Source organism: Ascaphus truei, chromosome 6, assembly GCF_040206685.1.
Source record: "Ascaphus truei isolate aAscTru1 chromosome 6, aAscTru1.hap1, whole genome shotgun sequence".
Classification (NCBI taxonomy): Eukaryota; Metazoa; Chordata; class Amphibia; order Anura; family Ascaphidae; genus Ascaphus; species Ascaphus truei.
The window spans coordinates 137,188,070-137,205,977 of record NC_134488.1 but is presented as its reverse complement, the minus strand read 5'-3'; the positions used below and the strand labels follow the sequence as shown (position 1 = coordinate 137,205,977).

At 54.1% G+C, this 17,908-nt stretch overlaps 2 protein-coding genes across 4 annotated transcripts; one reads left to right on the top strand and one right to left on the bottom strand.

The window, feature by feature from the left end:
- Positions 1 to 1,483: 1,483 nt before the first annotated feature.
- Positions 1,484 to 6,210, bottom strand: LOC142497966 (uncharacterized). The gene is made up of 3 exons (XM_075606448.1): positions 5,829 to 6,210; positions 4,724 to 5,430; positions 1,484 to 3,591 (listed from the first exon to the last, which is right to left on the bottom strand). Exons 2-3 carry the CDS (start codon positions 5,419 to 5,421, stop codon positions 2,553 to 2,555), a joined length of 1,737 nt encoding a protein of 578 aa, XP_075462563.1. The 5' UTR covers positions 5,422 to 5,430; positions 5,829 to 6,210; the 3' UTR covers positions 1,484 to 2,552.
- LOC142497965 (interferon-inducible GTPase 5-like) lies at positions 5,797 to 14,609 on the top strand. 3 transcript variants are annotated; one of them, XR_012802362.1, is made up of 3 exons: positions 5,797 to 6,369; positions 9,496 to 9,607; positions 12,823 to 12,938. XR_012802362.1 is itself a non-coding variant. In XM_075606447.1 (3 exons), the coding sequence occupies exons 2-3, from the start codon at positions 9,499 to 9,501 to the stop codon at positions 13,946 to 13,948; spliced, it is 1,782 nt and encodes a 593-aa protein (XP_075462562.1). In that variant the 5' UTR covers positions 5,807 to 6,356; positions 9,496 to 9,498; the 3' UTR covers positions 13,949 to 14,609. The 3 variants fall into 3 exon arrangements, 2 of the variants coding, with proteins under 2 accessions (XP_075462562.1, XP_075462561.1); XM_075606447.1 differs by having other exon boundaries at positions 5,807 to 6,356; positions 9,496 to 10,154; positions 12,823 to 14,609; XM_075606446.1 differs by having other exon boundaries at positions 5,810 to 6,369; positions 9,496 to 10,154; positions 12,823 to 14,609.
- The last annotated feature ends 3,299 nt before the right edge of the window (positions 14,610 to 17,908 follow it).

The window sequence follows — 17,908 nt, the reverse complement described above, 5'->3', positions numbered from 1 at the left end:
CCTGCTCCTTCATCTCAGGAACCTTCATTCAAAATGTGGTTACGATATTTTAAGAGCTGTCCAAACAGACAGGCACATCTTCCCAAAGTACATAGCAGAAGTGCTCTCGCGTTATTCACACCGCCATAGAAACCGGAGGAATCACGAGCACCGTGCTCACGCTTTACCCCTTTACATGAAGCTTGTATGAAGTCCGTGCCCTCAGCAGAGGAAGAGACCTTCATACTCGTATTCTGTCGTCGTTTCGCGCTGTTTCTCACCATTCTGTACATTATTTATGTTGGGTAAAAAAAGTGACAAAAACCGTACAGTGTACAGCAAATCCAAATATCATGTGTGACCACAGCCACACGTCCCAGACACGTCTGCAATACTGTCTCTCACCAGGCGTGGCCTGTCTGGAACACGTGGATGGGCTCATACAGTAAGTGATGTTTCTATTTGTTGTGCACCGTTCTGTACAGAGATGTATTATTTTCTACCCTTCCCTGTCCCGTTTATCTCCAGTGCAATGCCCGAATCCGTGGCCTCCGCTCTCCTGCTGTGGCAATACTAAAGAATTATCTAAATTGATTCATATGTGTCACATTAAAAATACTGTGGCAAAGGACTGCAGATGTATTCAACAGCAAGATGGACATCCCTAAATTGGTCAAAATGTGCACGATGACCGGGGGGGGGGGGGGGGGCTCACCTCTATTTTGCGTTGATTGGTACATTTAATCAGGAAAATCATGTTTCCGTGAGCTGGACAGAATGCAATTTTTATTTTGTTTGATTAATATGACTATAAATATGTAAATTAAAAATAATACATTGACTACGAGGCTTTTGAAACATAATTAACGAGATAACTTGCCAAAACAAAACCAGGTTGCCGGTACTGTTGGAGCACGGGTGGACAACTCTTCAAGGGCCATCAACGGGTTTTCAGGATATCCCTGCTTCAGCACAGGTGGCTCAATCAGTGGCCCAGTCAAAGATTGACCACTGATTGAGCCACCTGTGCTGATGCAGGGATATGCAACAGGACAGGTTTTCAGGATATCCCTGCTTCAGCTATGGTAGCGCAATCAGTGGCTCAGTCAATGACTGCACCTGTGCTGAAGCAGGGATATCCCAACAACCTGATCTGTTCGTGGCCTTTGAGGACGGGCGTTGGCCACCCAGATTCAGGACGGTCTTCAGCTTGCGGACGGAGTTGGACGGTCAGATTCAGGACTTCAGCGTTTCTCCATCAGCTAATAAATGATCAGCAAATTATAGTCAATTTCTCACCCCCACTTTTCTGTAAATCCCCAAATACTCCTGATTTAATGGGAAAAACCCCGACCGTTGCATACAGTAAATAACACGTGTTCCCGCGCCTGTACGCTGCGTGCTCAGCTCGCGTCGCCATGCGCGAGAGGGTTAGATACCGTAACGATACAAACGAGACGTGCGAGGCGGAACCGCCGGACAAAGTGCAAACGACGCGGTCGTGTCAGGTCCACCAGCAGCTGGTTTATTGAGCAGTGAGCCACGTGCAACATACATTATTCATATAAACAGCCACGTGCCGGCGCTGCTGTACCCCGGACACCGCACAGCCGCGCACACCTTCCACCTCCCAGGTGTTGGGTTTCCCGGGCCGTACACTGGCGGCTGGTATAGCTGCTTCAGCGGGTATTTGTCTGAAGGTCCTGAGCAAAGCGTGCAGTTTCCTGCATACTCTGGTTTCACTCTGGTTAGGACAGTGAGATGTCCACATTGGGGGGCACTCCACCTTTTTTTGGGGGGCGGTTGTGTTTCTATACTTCTGGTTGAGTTTAGTAGCAGGGGGGTAGGCTTATTATATACAGGAGCTCTGTAAATAGTCTCCACGTACTACTTAGACTCAGGGGTCTCCAACTCAGTCCTCAGGGGCCACCAGCAAGCCGGCTTTTATGGATATCCCTGCTTCAGCACAGGTATATACATATATGCATGGAAATATTCACAGGTGCACGGGAGCGCAGTGGGAGGGGAGCCTTATATTCAAACACAAGCCATATGCGGAAACACCTTCTAACCGTCATTTCTGCGGGAAAGCCTGCCGAGCACTTCCAGGGTCTAAATCCTGCGCGCAGCTATTTGCGAAGCGTTAGCGTCAGTGCGCGTTTTCTGTTTGCAGTTGTGGTGTCCGGAGCTGGGTACATAGTGCACTATACGTGGCACCTTAGCGTGCCACCTCCCATGCCCAAAGTATAATGCTTTCAAGCTTGGACCTCTAGTACAGGGGGGGCCAACTCTAATCCACAGGGGCCACCAACAGGTCAGATTTTAAGGATATCCCTGCTTCAGCACAGGTGGCTCAGTTGTCGACTGGCCAACTCCAGTCTTCAAGGGCCACCATCAGGTCAGGGTTTCAGGATATTCCCTGCTTCAGCACAGGTGGCTCAATCAGTGGCTCTGTCTTTGACTGCTGAAGCACGGATATCCTGAAACCCTGACCTGTTGGTGGCCCTTGAGAACTGGAGTTGACCACTCCTGCTCTAGTATTCCGCAGCCTGTGCCGACAAGGGGCAGAGGGGTCACACACAGGGCCAGTGACAGGTCATCGGTCCCTCCCTGCCCCCCTTTTGCTTGGCGCACCCCCGGAGCAGCACTCTCTCCGCGTCCTCTGCCATCCCCCAAACACCCTCCACCAGCAGCCTGTGGGTGCGTTGCGGGCAGAGGCCGGGGCTCGCCGTCTCCTCTCCCCCCCAGCGCGGGACGTAGCTCCAGACCAGCGCCGAGAAGGGGAGAGGCGGGCACGCCATCTGCTGCAGCTGCTCGACGCTCGGGCCCCGCGCCAGGGGGCTGCTGACCTCAGCGCGCAGATCCTCAGCGGGGCAGCCGGTCACCTGAGCCGTGCGCTCCAAGGAGTCATCGTCCAGGCCGTAGCGGGCGCGGAAGGAGGAGAGCGAGGAGAGCAGCAAGGACAGCGCCTGCGGGCCGTGCCCTGCCGACGCCATGGTGCAGGCGTTGTGGCAAAGATCATACACCCCCATCATAAGCCTCCGGCGCTCTCTCCTCACCAGCTGTGAGATGATGGAGGGGAGGGAGTGCAGCAACCTCTCTCTCACCATCTGGGGGGCTCCATTCTCTAATGCCACCTTTAGCCCCGGCAAGTCAATGCCTGCATGGTTTGCCCCCTTCCCTGCCTCTATCTGCCCCCTGGCATCCTCCCCGTTGCCCTGCTCTCCTGCTCCACCTATCAGCATGCAGTGTTTGCCAGCTGCTACCAAGGCCTCCACTAGTGCCGTGCGGGCGTTGGGGTCCAACCCGTAGCCCAAAATGAGGTACACGTCGCAGGGCTCCAGTAGCAGGTTCTGCAGGTACTGATCCGGAGGGGAGGTCCCCGGCCCGGGGAGGGGTCTCAGGAGCAGGCCGGAGATGGGCTCGGAGAGGGCGCGGAGAACATCTTCTTTATTGCTGCCCGTCACGCCAACCACAGCGGGCACAGGAGGAGGGCAGTCCAGGAGACCGCTGAGGAAAGGGGGCAACTCTGCCAGCCCCCCCTGATCACAGGGCGCCTGGAAAACAGCGACCAGCTCCTGGCACTGGGGGTCAGGGAGGTCACTGACCGACCTGCAAACAGAGAGAGGGGTCAGTACAAGGGTCAGTGAGACAGGGAACCCCCCCCCCCCCCGGTGGTCTGCTCTGTATTAATGTCCGTGTCACCCTGTGGTGGGCAGGGCCGACTGGATGGGAAAAAGTGATAGTGGGCAACTCCAGTCCCACCAACAGGTCAGGTTATCAGGATCTCCCTGCTTCAGCACAGGTGCCTCAGTAGTTCAGTGGCTATCTCATCCTTGGCTTTGCCTGAGTGAGGGGATCTCTCCATTTACAGCATGAGGGGCAGGGGAAGCGTGGGGGGGGCATGGGGGTGGGGGGAGGGCGTATGGGGGAGTAGATTGGTGATGGGACGCCTGAAACTGACTGCCTGAGGGACACAGCAAGAAGTAGAGCGGCTGCATCCTCCACCCCAGCCCCCTATGGAGGGCGGTCTCGCTCTATGGAGGGCGGTCTCGCTTTATGGAGAGCGGTCTCGTTTCATGGAGGGCGGTCTCACTCTATGGAGGACGGTCTCACTCTACAGAGGGCGTTCTCACTCTGATTTAAGTCCTTAACCGGTGACATCTGTACATGTCTCTGTCATTTTCTCACTATGCGAGGTGGGGTGAGGGGCAGAGTGCAGGGTGAGGGGCGGAGGGTGATGGGCGCAGGGTAAGGTGTGCAGGGTGAGGGGCGCAGGGTAAGGTGTCGCAGGGTGACGTGTGTAGGGTGACTATGCTGGGTGGGGTGAGGGTGCAGGGTGAGGGGCAGAGTGCAGGGTGCAGGGTAAGGTGTGCAGGGTGAGGGGCAGAGTGCAGGGTGAGGGGCGCAGGGAGAGGGGCGCAGGGCAAGGTGTGTAGGGTGACTGTGTTGGGTGGGGTGCAGGGTGAGGGGCAGAGTGCAGGGTGAGGAGCGCAGGGTGATGGGCGCAGGGTAAGGTGTGCAGGGTAAGGGGCGTAGGGTGATGGGCGCAGGGTGAGGTGTGCAGGGTGAGGGGCGCAGGGTGACGTGTGTAGGGTGACTGTGTTGGGTGGGGTGCAGGGTGAGGGGCGCAGGGTAAGGGGCGCAGGGTGACGTGTGTAGGGTGACTGTGCTGGGTGGGGCGAGGGGCAGAGTGCGTGGTCTATCCGTGGTATTATACATGACGTGGGTTACGGGCTCTCACCTCTTCCACTGAAGGATCTCTCCCTCCAGATAATCCACCATCCTGGGAAAGTCAAACTTGGCGGGCTCCAGCCCGGACACCAGGAACGCGGTGCCCCCCTGCAGCCGCTCTGCCAGCCTCGCCCTCATCTCCTGCAGGGTGCGCCCTCTCCAGTAACCCTTCCCCTGCCGACGCTTCTCTGTGTGAAGCGTGAGGTCAGTGTGAGTCTGCACCACAAAGTGGGGCTTCCCCGAGTGTCTGAGGACCCCCAGAAGCTGCAGATCAGCGTCAGACACAGACTCCCCCACAGTCAGCACCAGGCACTGCAGGGCGTCCTGCTTAATGCCCCCCAGGTAGAGAGAGGGGGAGTCACATGGCTTGTACGCAGGGTACTCACAGAGGGTCACGTTGGGCAGAGGGGGGTAGGGATGGTTGGGGACCTCAGAGGGTCCCTCCTCGCCCCTGAAGTATGAGTCCAGGGACCTAGGGCCGGAGTGCTCTGTGTGGCCCCTCAGGGCTTGGATCAGGGTGCTCTTCCCGGAGCCCTGGGGGCCAATGATAGCGATGCTGATATTCAGGGAGTCTGGGGGTCCGGAGGATCCGTCTGCAGGGGGCTGCGTGTCTGCAGGGGGCTGCGTGCCTGCAGGGGGCTGCGTGCCTGCAGGGGGCTGCGTGTCTGCAGGGGGCTGCGTGCCTGCAGGGGGCTGCGTGTCTGCCATGTCTGTAACCTGTGATACAATATATGTGTTATCAGAACGCAGGGGGTATACAGAGAGAGAGAGAGAGCGTGCAGGGGGTATACAGAGAGAGCGCGCAGGGGGTATACAGAGAGAGAGAGAGAGCAGGGGATATACAGAGAGAGAGAGCAGGGGGTATAAAGAGAGAGAGAGAGCAGGAGGTATATATATATATATATATATATATATATATATATATATATATATATATATACACAGAGAGAGAGAGCAGGGGGTATAAAGAGAGAGAGAGAGAGAGCAGGAGGTATATATTTATATATATATATATAGAGAGAGAGCAGGGGGTATATATATATATATAGAGAGAGAGAGAGCAGGGGGTATATATACAGAGAGAGAGAGCAGGGTGTATATAGAGAGATATTTACCTTCTCTGCAGTGTGCAGATGTTATAGATAGAAGGAATGACCGTGTATACAGGGCTGTGGGTCTGTGACGGTGTATAGTGTGTGTGCTCTGTGTGTGCCGGTGTATAGTGTGTGTGCTCTGTGTGTGCCGGTGTATAGTGTGTGTGCTCTGTGTGTGCCGGTGTATAGTGTGTGTGCTCTGTGTGTGACGGTGTATAGTGTGTGTGCTCTGTGTGTGCCGGTGTATAGTGTGTGTGTGACGGTGTATAGTGTGTGCGCAATATGTACGCTGTGTGTATACTCCTCCTGTCTCAGACTGTCAGGTTTGTGTGTGTGTGTGTGCGTGTGTGTGTGTGTGTGTGTGCGTGTGTGTGAGCAGCTGCGGGGAGGAGAGCCGGTGACACAGCAGAGAAAGGAACAATTATACGTCAGCGAGAGGCGGAGAAAAGACAGCAAAACAAGAGCTAGGAGAGAGACAGAGAGAGACAGAGAGAGAGAGAGACACCCACAGTAACCCCACATCCAGATAGCACCTTCTGCAACACTGCGGTGAGATCCTATGGTAAGAGGGGGAATAACAGGGAGACACTGACCTATTATATCCCTTATACACCCCGCACCCGTCCTGTCTTATCCCTTATACACCCTGCACCTCGTCCTGTCTTATTCCTTATACACCCTGCACCCCGTCCTGTCTTATTCCTTATACACCCTGCGCCCCGTCCTGTCTTATTCCTTATACACCCTGCGCCCCGTCCTGTCTTATCCCTTATACACCCCGCACCCGTCCTGTCTTATCCCTTATACACCCTGCACCCGTCCTGTCTTATCCCTTATACACCCTGCACCCGTCCTGTCTTATTCCTTATACACCCTGTGCCCCGTCCTGTCTTATTCCTTATACACCCTGCGCCCCGTCCTGTCTTATTCCTTATACACCCTGCACCTGTCCTGTCTTATTCCTTATACACCCTGCACCCCGTCCTGTCTGATTCCTTATACACCCTGCACCCCGTCCTGTCTTATTCCTTATACACCCTGCACCCCGTCCTGTCTTATTCCTTATACACCCTGCACCCCATCCTGTCTTATTCCTTATACACCCCGCACCCCGTCCTGTCTTATTCCTTATACACCCTGCACCCCATCCTGTCTTATTCCTTATACACCCTGCACCTGTCCTGTCTTATTCCTTATACACCCTGCGCCCCATCCTGTCTTATTCCTTATACACCCTGCACCCCGTCCTGTCTTATTCCTTATACTCCCTGCGCCCCGTCCTGTCTTATTCCTTATACACCCTGCACCCCGTCCTGTCTTATTCCTTATACTCCCTGCGCCCCGTCCTGTCTTATTCCTTATACACCCTGCACCCCGTCCTGTCTTATTCCTTATACTCCCTGCGCCCCGTCCTGTCTTATTCCTTATACACCCTGCACCCCGTCCTGTCTTATTCCTTATACATCCTGCACCCCGTCCTGTCTTATTCCTTATACACACTGCACCCCGTCCTGTCTTATTCCTTATACACCCTGCGCCCCGTCCTGTCTTATTCCTTATACACCCTGCACCCCGTCCTGTCTTATTCCTTATACATCCTGCACCCGTCCTGTCTTATTCCTTATACACCCTGCGCCCCGTCCTGTCTTATTCCTTATACACCCTGCACCCCGTCCTGTCTTATTCCTTATACACCCTGCGCCCCGTCCTGTCTTATTCCTTATACACCCTGCACCCAGTCCTGTCTTATTCCTTATACACCCTGCACCCCGTCCTGTCTTATTCCTTATACACCCTGCACCCCGTCCTGTCTTATTCCTTATACACCCTGCACCCCGTCCTGTCTTATTCCTTATACACCCTGCACCCCGTCCTGTCTTATTCCTTATACACCCTGCACCCCGTCCTGTCTTATTCCTTATACACCCTGCACCCCGTCCTGCCTTATTCCTTATACACCCTGCGCCCCGTCCTGTCTTATTCCTTATACACCCTGCCCGTCCTGTCTTATTCCTTATACACCCTGCACCCCGTCCTGCCTTATTCCTTATACACCCTGCGCCCCGTCCTGTCTTATGCCTTATACACCCTGCCCGTCCTGTCTTATTCCTTATACACCCTGCACCCAGTCCTGTCTTATTCCTTATACACCCTGCGCCCCGTCCTGTCTTATTCCTTATACACCCTGCACCCCGTCCTGTCTTATTCCTTATACACCCTGCACCCCTGTCCTGTCTTATTCCTTATACACCCTGCACCCAGTCCTGTCTTATTCCTTATACACCCTGCACCCCGTCCTGTCTTATTCCTTATACACCCTGCATCCCGTCCTGTCTTATTCCTTATAAACCCTGCACCCCGTCCTGTCTTATTCCTTATACGCCCTGCACCCCGTCCCGTCTTATTCCTTATACACCCTGCACCCCGTCCTGTCTTATTCCTTATACACCCTGCACCCGTCCTGTCTTATTCCTTATACACCCTGCACCCCGTCCTGTCTTATTCCTTATACACCCTGCACCCCGTCCTGTCTTATTCCTTATACACCCTGCACCCCGTCCTGTCTTATTCCTTATACACCCTGCACCCCGTCCTGTCTTATTCCTTATACACCCTGCACCCCGTCCTGTCTTATTCCTTATACGCCCTGCACCCCGTCCTGTCTTATTCCTTATACACCCTGCACCCCGTCCTGTCTTATTCCTTATACACCCTGCACCCCGTCCTGTCTTATTCCTTATACACCCTGCACCCCGTCCTGTCTTATTCCTTATACACCCTGCACCCCGTCCTGTCTTATTCCTTATACACCCTGCACCCCGTCCTGTCTTATTCCTTATACACCCGCACCCCGTCCTGTCTTATTCCTTATACACCCTGCACCCCGTCCTGTCTTATTCCTTATACACCCTGCACCCCGTCCTGTCTTATTCCTTATACACCCTGCACCCCGTCCTGTCTTATTCCTTATACACCCTGCACCCGTCCTGTCTTATTCCTTATACACCCTGCACCCCGTCCTCTCTTATTCCTTATACACCCTGCACCCCGTCCTGTCTTATTCCTTATACACCCTGCGCCCCGTCCTGTCTTATTCCTTATACACCCTGCGCCCCGTCCTGTCTCATTCCTTATACACCCTGCGCCCCGTCCTGTCTTATTCCTTATACACCCTGCGCCCCGTCCTGTCTTATTCCTTATACACCCTGCGCCCCGTCCTGTCTTATTCCTTATACACCCTGCACCCCGTCCTGTCTTATTCCTTATACACCCTGCACCCCGTCCTGTCATTCCTTATACACCCTGCACCCCGTCCTGTCTTATTCCTTATACACCCTGCGCCCCGTCCTGTCTTATTCCTTATACACCCTGCACCCGTCCTGTTTTATTCCTTATACACCCTGCACCCCGTCCTGTCTTATTCCTTATACACCCTGCACCCCGTCCTGTCTTATTCCTTATACACCCTGCGCCCCGTCCTGTCTTATTCCTTATACACCCTGCACCCTGTCCTGTCTTATTCCTTATACACCCTGCACCCCGTCCTGTCTTATTCCTTATACACCCTGCACCCCGTCCTGTCTTATTCCTTATACACCCTGCACCCCATCCTGTCTTATTCCTTATACACCCTGCACCCGTCCTGTTTTATTCCTTGTTTTTACACTCCTTTTCTCTCCTGTCCCAGGTTATGGATACTTTCAGTGAATTAAGCCTGTCTCCGTGTGACCCTCCAGTTGAAGTGGAAGATGTGGGGCCGGGCAGCGACGAACCCACACTCCCGATTGCTGAGGACTTCCGTGAGTTTTCTGTCGCGGTTGCAGGGGGTCCCAGTGTTGGTAAAACAGTCCTGATCCGGGCCCTCCTGGGTCTGACGGAGACTGACCGGCTCTCGGGAGCGGCCTCCCTGCATCCCACCAGGCCTGGGGGTCCTTTACTTTACTTGCACCCCTCCCACCCCGGTCTGACCCTCTGGGAGCTGCCGTTGGAAGACGGATACCCCGAGAAGTGGATCTCCGAGGCCGACCTCCTGCTGCTGGTCACCGACGCGCAGTTCTCACCCGCGCACACCGCGCTGGCCCGGAGTGCGCTCAGCCAGGGGAAGAGGGTGTGCTTGGTGCGCAGTAAGGTGGACTGTGACCTTCACACCCTGAAGAGGAGGATGAAGGAGGGGTACAGGCGGGAGGAGGTGCTGCTGTCATTGCGCAGGGTTACCGTGCTGCCAGTCGGGGACCTGGGGGAGATGGAGGCTCCGCCGCTCTTCCTGGTGTCCGGCTATGAGCCCGCTGAGCTGGACATACCCGGGCTGAGGGCAGAGGTAGAAGAGGTGGCCAGAGAGCACGGGAGGTGAGGGGTCTGTGTGACCATCTGTGTGGTCAGGGGAGGCGATCAAAGGGGTCAGAGGGATGGTGACTCGGGTAAGAGGAGTTGGTCACAGGGGTCAGAGGGACAGAGACTCTGGGTCCAGGGGAGGTGGTCACAGGTGTCATGGGAGGTGGTCACAGGGGTCAGAAAGATGGGAATTCAGGGGCCAGGGAAGTTGTGACGGGTCACAGGGATGGGGACTCAGGGGTCAGAGGGACAGGGATTCAGGGGTCACAGGGACGGGGACTCACAGGGATGGGGACTCGGGTCAGAGGGAGGGGGATTCGGGTCAGAGGGACGGGGACTCAGGGGTCACAGGGACTCAGGGGTCACAGGGACGGGGACTCAGGGGTCACAGGGACGGGGACTCAGGGGTCACAGGGACAAGGACTCAGGTGTCAGAGGGACGGGGACTCAGGGGTCAGAGGGACGGGGACTCAGGGGTCAGAAGGCCTTGGACTCAGGGGTCAGAGGAACGGGGACTCAGAGGTCAGAGGGATGGGGACTCAGAGGTCAGAGGGACGGGGACTCGGGTCACAGGGACGGGGACTCAGGGGTCACAGGGACGGGGACTCAGGGGTCACGGGGACTCAGGGATGGAGACTCGGGTCAGAGGGACGGGAATTTAGGGGCCAGGGACGTTATGACGGGGCAGAGGGATGGAGACTCAGGGGTCAGAGGGACAGGAACTCAGGGGTCAGAGGGACGGGGACTCAGGGGTCAGAGGGACGGGGACTCAGAGTTCAGAGGGACGGGGACTCAGGGGTCAGAGGGACGGGGACTCAGGGGTCAGAGGGACGGGGACTCAGGGGTCAGAGGGACCGGGACTCGGGTCAGAGGGACGGGGACTCAGAGGTCATAGGGACGGGGACTCGGGGGTCAGAGGGACGGGGACTCGGGTCAGAGGGACGGGGACTCAGAGGTCAGAGGGACGGGGACTCAGAGGTCAGAGGGACGGGGACTCAGAGGTCAGAGGGACGGGGACTCAGGGGTCAGAGGGACAGGGACTCTGGTCAGATGACGGGGACTCAGATGTCAGAGGGATGGGGACTCGGGTCACAGGGACTCCGGGGTTACGGGGACTCAGGGGTCACAGGGACGGGGACTCAGGGGTCACAGGGATGGAGACTCGGGTCAGAGGGATGGGAATTCAGGGGCCAGGAACATTATGACGGGGCAGAGGGATGGAGACTCAGTGGTCAGAGGGATGGGGACTCAGGGGTCAGAGGGACGTGGACTCAGAGGTCAGAGGGATGGAGACTCAGGGGTCAGGCATTGCCTATTTTACAGAACATGATCATTTTTGTAATGGAAGTTTATTAGGACCTTTATCCTTATTGTGAAGGAACCGTTACCAGGACAGACTCCCGTGCCCCAGCTTGTTCGCACATTCCCTCTAACGTATCCCCCTAGGCCAGCGGTTCCCGTCCGTTATTACACTGCGCTCCCCCTGCTAACAAATATTTATTCCGCGAACCTCGTAATGAATAAATCTCATTGCTGACCCATCGGACTGACCGCAAACACCCCTGTGTGACCGATCCCAGGCAGTAAAGGGTCCTGAGCCCGTGGGGAGGACACATACTTAATAATCCCCCCAAACTGCACCTCACTGTGTGCAGGCAGCGTGGGGGGTGTATCTGTCACTCACTGCCCCACAATGCCTTGCTGCTGTGGTTGCAAAGCATTGTGGGGAGTGACCTTGGAAGCTCCTGCTGTGACCGGTATAAAACTCAGACCGAGGTGCAGTTTGGGTCCTGTCCCCCCACGGGCTCAGGACCCCGCTGTGCTGCCTGGGAGCGGCCTGTACACATTTTCTGTGGTGAGCCCCGGGAAGATGTTTCGGGAATCGCCACAAGAAAAGGCAAAATCCTTGTCTTTGCAAAAACGTGGTGGCGCATCGTGGCGGGACGCGCAGGCCATAGCGGGCCCTGCAGTATGTGTGCCGCGCACACCGTCGCGGGCACTGGGGACCTCGCCTTAGACTCTTGTCAGCTTCCTTTTTTCCCCTTGTGTCTATCCGGAGGATGGAAGAAAATATCACTTCCTCTGCTTGGAGGCTGTTCCACGTATCCACTACCTTTTCAGTGAATAAGTACTCCTTCACGGACCCTTCCTCTAGATTCAGCAAGATCTCTTACTCTAACATTCCTATGCAAAAATCTTCCATTCCCACCTTCCCCCCCCTCCCCTCTTTGCCAGGCGATGTGCTCCCCTCCCCCCACACCTTTCTGCCAGGCAGTATCCTCCCCCCCCCCCTCTCCATTCTCCCCGATTTCTCCATCCTTCAATCTCCCTCCCGGTTACACTCGCTCTACCCTCTCCTCTTTCTCCATCCTCCTCTCCTCCCCATTCTCCCCCCCCCCCCCCCACCTCCCCCCCTCTCCATTCTCCAGATTTCTCCGTCCTTCAATCTCTCTCCCGGTTACACTCGCTCTATCCTTTCCTCTTTCTCCATCCTCCTCTCCTCCCCATTCTCACCTCCCCCCTCTCCATTCTCCTCTCCTCCCCATTCTGCCTCCATCTCCTTCCCCTTCTTTTCCTGATACTTTCTTCCGGTTTTCTCCTCCCCTTCACCCTCCGTCTCCAATCATTTCTCCCTCCTCTCTCTCACCCCCTCACTTATTCTCTCTCTCCTCTTTCTCCCCAGGCCCTTCTCTCTTGCACAGCAGGGGTACGAGGTGATTGGGGATCAGGAGATTGCGGAGTTGCAGTCTGCGCTGGAGAGGGGGGGAATCCCAGAGGTGGTCAGCTTTATCCAGAGCAGCTTGGACTCACTGCTTGACACCCGCATCGACCTCGCCCTGGTGGGTGGAAACCCAGGTGTCCGTCACTCCCTCCTAAATGCTCTGCGTGGACTGAGGGACACGGAGGAGGGAGCAGCCCATGGGGAAGACCAAGAAACCCCAACCGAGTACCCAAGCCTTAAATACCCCAAGGCTAGTCTGTGGGACTTGCCTGGGCTGGAGAGCCCAAACTTCCAGCCGCAGAGTTACCTAGAGAGGATCCACATCAACCGCTATGACCTCACGTTCCTCCTTGTGATGCCCAAGCAGGAGGACACAAGCAACGCCAGATTGCTAGCTCTTGAGCTCAGAAAGAAAGGGAGGAAGGTCTTCTTCATCCAGGACAGTGAGGGTGAGGTAGACGGGGTCTCACAAGAAGAGAAGGATGAAGATAACGAGGTTTTTGTTCTATCCCCCTCTCATCTCCCAGGGCCCGAATTCCACAGGCTGTTGGGCAGCCTGGAGAAGGAGCTGTCCAGCCAGAAAGCCCGCACATTCATGCTCTCCCTCCCAAACCTCTCTGCCGAGGTCATTCGGAAGAAGAAAGAGGCGCTGGCCCAAGAGATCTGGAAGGTGGCCCTGCTCTCCAGCCTTGCCGCTACCATGCCTGTCCCCGGGGTGGCTATGGCCTGCGACCTTTCCGTGCTAACCGCCCGCCTAGACACTTACCGCCAAGAGCTGGGCCTGGACGCCAGCTCGTTGGCCCACCTGGCCGAGGGTTCAGGCGTCCCAATAGCAACCCTGATGTCAGAGGTCCATAGCCCTGCGGGGAAGGGGGTGAGCCGGAAGCTGGTGGGGAAGATGCTGGGGTCTGCTACTGGCCTGGGGCTCGAGATAGCCGGGGTTTTCCTGCACCGCTTGCCTCTCCTGGGCCCTTTGGCCATGGGTGGCATCGCTTTTCATGCCAACTATGCCATTCTGAGCCGCTGCCTAGAGGGGATGTCGGAGGACGCCCAGCGGGTGCTGGAGAGGACACTGACTTCTGTTTAGGCCCTGGACATACATCCAAGATTACTGTAGCCCCCAATAAATAATGCTGCTAAACACTACCCCCCCACAACATCCTCTACCCCCCACCCCGCTGACGCATCTTCTACCCCCCTCACCCCTGCTCTTAGCCATACCTGGCTCTCTCACCACTACTGCTGTTAAGTCTGCAGTCTCCTATGGTGGTCTCTCTCTCTCACGCCCATTCAAGTGACCGGCGGGTGACGTTGCATGGAGGTGCGATCCCCTGAATCCTGGCCTGTATCTCTTACTCACTGCTGCCCTTTCTCCCTCCAGACTGGGAAAAATCTCATCTTCTCCAACACAATCCTCTTTGTCACGTCCCACGCCCTCCTGCACCCCTTGCAGTCTGGCTTTCGTACAGCCCATCCAAGCCCAAAGTCATGTATCCCTACTAATCCTACCCGGGCACTGCTGCTCTGTTCTGGGACGTCTCGCTCTGCCCACCATCCCTTGGTGACCTAATCAACTCTGTTGTCTTTATGTATCACCCCTACGCAGATATCTGTATTAACCCCGTGACCTCACAGCTCAAATCCAGGCCTGGGTTGCGGGTTGACTCCTGGGTATATCCTCGTCGATGGATCTCCGCCACCTTCTACGTCAACTGTCTAAAGCTGAGCTCCTCATATTTCCCCCTTAATCCGGCCTAATATCCCCTTTCTCCATCACAGTAACAGAATCACCATCTGTCCCAGGGGTGAGCAACGTCCGTCCTCCAGGGACACCAACAGGTCAGGTTTTTGACTGCACCACATGTGCTGAAACAGGGATTGCCTGAAAACCTGAGCTGTTGGTGGCGCTTGAGGACTGGAGTTGCCCAGCCCTGCTTTATCCTGTCACCAAAGCACAGTGCCTTGGGGTGACATTGGACTTCACCTTCTCCATTCATGCTCTGGCCACAATTGTAGTTTCTTCCTCCATAACCATTGCTGAGACCCACACTTTCCTCTGCCACTCTACAGGCAGTCCTCGGTTATCCGACACAACGCGTTTCTCAAAGTGGCGTTGGATAGCGAAACATTGTAAAGCGAAACGCGTTTTCCCATAGGAACACTGTTTAAATGAAAGGTTCCGTTCCTGAAGGCATTTTTAACACAAAATATTTTATGCAGGCAATAAGATATGCAGCACACACATAATTTATATCGTGTATATACTGTATTATATATATATATATATATATATAATATAACATAATATATAATATATTATATATATATATATATATATATACTCTTACGACGCTTTGCAACATTGTGTGTGTGTGTGTGTGTGTATGTGTGTGTGTGTATATATATATATATATATATATATATATATATATATATATATATATATATATACACACACACACACACACACACACACACACACACACACACAACGTTGCAAAGCGTCGGATAAGCCGTTTTGGCATTGTAAAAATTAATATAGGTATGCATTGCACCGCCCTGGATAAGCCATTCGTTGTTAAACGAAGCGTTGTAAAACGAGGACTGCCTGTACTGCTTACACCGTCTCCTCTCCCGTCTGGATTACTGTAACATGCTGCTAACAGGCAGGCTCCCTGCCTCACAACTCTCTCCCCTGCAATGTATCCAAAATTCTGCTGCTGGAATAGCTTCACGTTCTCCCAGAATAGTCTCTGCTCCTCTCCTCCTTAACCCCTCTCCTCCTTAACCCCGCTCCTGGCTTCCCATCGAGTTTGGGATCTCCCACCAAGTTCCCCTCCTTACCTTCCAGGGTCTCCACTCATCTGCTACAATTCTCTGTACTGTCTGTTCTGTAAATCACTGTGCACATTGTTGGCATTTATATAAATGGAAATATACAGACATTAGAAAGTTCCGCCTGTGGTGTGTTTCTCTGGGATAAATCTGGCGCGATTTCCCGGCAGCAGACGCGGATAAATAACCCTCCTGCCCTGTGACAGCACGCCGGGAGTATAGGAGGATGGGAGATCCAGGACTTGTTATGAGGGAATTTGGCACGTGGCTCTCACACTTTTACCTGCAAACACACCACACGTGTCTGGATAAAACTCAGCATCAAAAGAAACACATTGATTGAGAAATATTTAACATTTGGTGGAACCCAACGCGTTTTGCTGCTCACGACGCTCTGAGCAGACGCCTGCTTTCCGAGCACGTAACTCCTGAGTTTGGCTGGTGACCTGAATCCTATCAGCGCACATAACAGGACGGAGCCCACCTCTGCCCGCCCCCTCGCTGGTAAAATATGCTTTCTGTGTATTTATTTGATGTTTTTATTATAGAAAATAAACCTGCTTGGTATTTACATGCGTGTGATTTAATGTAAGCTGTCAATCACGGGGACGCAGCACAAAAACAAATAGTAATATGAGACACACCGCTCTGCGTGTTACAGATGCACACAGCGTGTTACAGATACAGATGCACACAGCGTGTTACAGATACAGATGCACACAGCGTGTTACAGATACAGATGCACACAGCGTGTTACAGATGCACACAGCGTGTTACAGATGCACACAGCGTGTTACAGATGCACACAGCGTGTTACACATACTGTACACACCGCTCTGGATGTTATGGTGTATATGAGTAAGGAAAGGGATTACTGCGGCACACCTATAATAAAGAATGACACATCTTCACCGGTGCACTCGTGGTTTGCAAGAAGTCCCGCTGGAAATCCAAGTCCTGCAGAAATGAAAGAATAACACACGGCACTGCGGGTTTTATAAATGCTATTTAATGAGCCAAAACCTTAGCGACGTTTCGCCCAAAGCGGTCTTTTACAAGTGGTGGGTGGCTCAAACTAAAGTGTCTCATAGAGTCTTATATACCTGTATACATCCCCACAATGCGCGTTAATGATAATAACTGACACGTGATGTGCTAGATACTCATTACTTCTCAATACTGCAGCTGGAAAAGGGTTGCAACTTTCACATTGTCCAATACGAATTGCTGCTATGTGCATGTGACCCAATATGTCCCACGTCATCCCATAAGGCTTCTTGGTTGTCAAGGTAAAGTGCGTATAGTGCCTGGCGCCATTTTAATGGCGTCACTGAAGGCTGCATTGAAAAATGTATTTGTTCCATTGGCATAATCCATACCTTGCAAGACGACGAAACTGTCCTGTGATCCCATCAAAAAGTTCAAGACGCCATCTGCGTACCCTCATGAATCCTGAGTTCCGTTTCCCTGGGCTCCATCGACGTGGTTCGTGCGTTGCTAGGTAATGACGCGACCTCACACTCCTATTGGTTCGTTCCTGACGCCATCTGCGTGACGTCATTACGTCTTGTTCCATGTCCTTGTTTCAGTGCGTTCCGTGCGTTGCCTGGCAAACAACGCTGAGACCACGGGCGCCATGTTGGTAATGTCCTTGAAGAAATCTTCAACGAAATCCAATACGGCGCATGCGCAGAACATTAAGCTTGTTCGAATCATTTTCACATCCCAAAGATACGCAGATGTCAGTCCCATGCGACAGCTACAGACAGTTTTATTTGATAGGAGAGTCATTGAAGTCCAGCAGGAGAAACACAACTTTCCAGCATATATATATGTAAGAAAGAGAGAAATAGCATGTGAGCAGTGTCAATAGAGCTCATAGCACAAGTGACTAGTGGTGACTATAAAACAATACATTTTTTAAATGGAAGTATAGTGCTTAGACAAGCATGCCTCTCTTGGTAGTTACGAGGCAGAACGTACATAAGGGCTGGGACCCGCTGCGCCCGGCGGCGCGGGCGGCTGCACGGGCTTTCCCCACCAGCAGGGGAATCCTCCAGAGCCGGTCCCGGTCCCCCCTGGCTACACAGCTCGCTACACGCTGTGACGCGTCAGCCGCTAGGGGATACAAGAGAATTGTGATCCCTAGCTTCGATGCGTCACGTGGTGTGGCTGTGAGCCAATGAGGAGGGGAGGCTTCGGGAGGAGGAGA

Bases quoted from the DNA above. Each gene is read 5' to 3' on its own strand.
- LOC142497966 (XM_075606448.1), bottom strand. From the start codon at position 5,421: ATGGCAGACACGCAGCCCCCTGCAGGCACGCAGCCCCCTGCAGACACG. The intron at 3,592-4,723 runs GTGAGAGCCCGT...CTCTGTTTGCAG, and splicing joins GAGATCCTTCAGTGGAAGAG to GTCGGTCAGTGACCTCCCTG.
- LOC142497965 (XM_075606446.1), top strand. The intron at 10,155-12,822 runs GTGAGGGGTCTG...CTTTCTCCCCAG, and splicing joins GTGGCCAGAGAGCACGGGAG to GCCCTTCTCTCTTGCACAGC.